Source organism: Protobothrops mucrosquamatus, unplaced genomic scaffold (assembly GCF_001527695.2).
Source record: "Protobothrops mucrosquamatus isolate PMUCROS unplaced genomic scaffold, P.Mucros_1.0 scaffold3561, whole genome shotgun sequence".
In the NCBI taxonomy this organism is placed as follows: Eukaryota; Metazoa; Chordata; class Lepidosauria; order Squamata; family Viperidae; genus Protobothrops; species Protobothrops mucrosquamatus.
The window spans coordinates 1-1,461 of NW_015389528.1; the positions used below are offsets into that span (position 1 = coordinate 1).

Consider the following 1,461-nt stretch of genomic DNA (forward strand, 5'->3'; position numbering starts at 1 on the left):
AAGATTTTAAGGAATCTTTTAAAGAAAAGAATATTGTACTTTATTAATCATTTACACAAGTATGCTCATGGATACATTTTGCATACAACGTTAAGCTGGAAGGATTAAAATTTCAACTGTTTATGATTTTATTTCAGAATCTCCCTGGAAAATAGCATCATGCTTCCGGTTTAAATAACATAGATTCTGCATATACTTGTTGAGATGCATGTGAGGCTGAAGTGATCTTGATACTTATATATGGAAGATATAAGATATAAGATATAGAAGGTGATTTGGAGGAGATTCTCATATCTGTTATCATAAATTATCTTGTATCTTTTTACTCTGTTACTGAGATGGAGGAAGTTGTAATCTCAAGGCTGACCCTCTAGTGAAATGTACACCATCTTTCTGGGAAAAACTTCCTCTTCTTTTGTGCCAGACATGGCTCCTGAGTGTTTTGATCTCATCATTTCACAAAAAAGGCCTTTTTCAATTTTCACTTGATACTATGGACCTGGCCCATTAATAAAGCCACTGACGCTACTAGCCTGCAGGAGGCGATACAATATTTTTTGAAACAGCCTTAGATTTTAAATCAGTTATAAAATATAGGATTGCAGGATAGTGTGGATGAAATTGCATGTGTAGTGTCTTCCTAATTTACATAGTTTTACTTTCAAGAGTGTATAAAGACTGTAGGGCATTCAGTGCCTCCTGAAATATCAAGTGGACCATTGCCAAAGCTTTCTGCAAATATACTCTTGACCGTCATCACTAGAAGCCTTCCCTATTGTTGATGACACAGTTCTGGCTTCTGCCATATTTCTTCCATCCACATGACATTTAAGAAGCTGGGTGTCAGGTTTATAGACCATTTTCGATCCTTGCACAAAGGATAACATTTTAGGTTTAAAAAAAACCAACACACCGACTGCCTTAGTTTGATAAAGAAGACATTTATTTATTTATTTTCAGGAAAGAGATTAGCAGTACAGAAATGTTGTTGGAATAACTTTCCTGAGAGGATGTATCTAAGTGCTTTTTTAAACCATGGGTAAAAAAAGCCATATATTAATGGGTTACAGCTGGAGTTGAAGTAACCAAGCCAATTGAGGCCATCAAACAGCACGGCAGGAGTTGTAAAACCTAAAAAAGGGTCAATTAAAATTGTGATAAAGCATGGAAACCAACAAAAGAGAAAAACACCTATCACAATACTTAAGGTCTTAGTAGCTTTCCTGTCTGTGCTTTTAGAAAGCTGGTTAGAATTTTTGGCACCTGAACTTTTCATGACCCTCAGATGTTTTTTAGACACCTCAAAGATTTTTACATAAATTCCTGTTATCACTGAGGCAGGAATGAAGAAACCAAATGAAAACAGAACAGTTCCCCACAGTTTATTAAACACTATTGGACAAGAACTAGAACACGCAACCAAAATCTCATAAATATCAATGCCAGAAGCATATGCTTCAG

General features: G+C 35.5%; 1 protein-coding gene across 1 annotated transcript in view; it reads right to left on the minus strand.

The window, feature by feature from the left end:
• Window positions 1–946: 946 nt before the first annotated feature.
• LOC107297841 (trace amine-associated receptor 1) overlaps window positions 947–1,461 on the minus strand; it is an 11,825-nt gene continuing 11,310 nt past the window's right edge. The window contains exon 2 of the mRNA XM_029286397.1: window positions 947–1,461. Coding sequence (XP_029142230.1) covers window positions 947–1,461 — 515 coding nt within the window.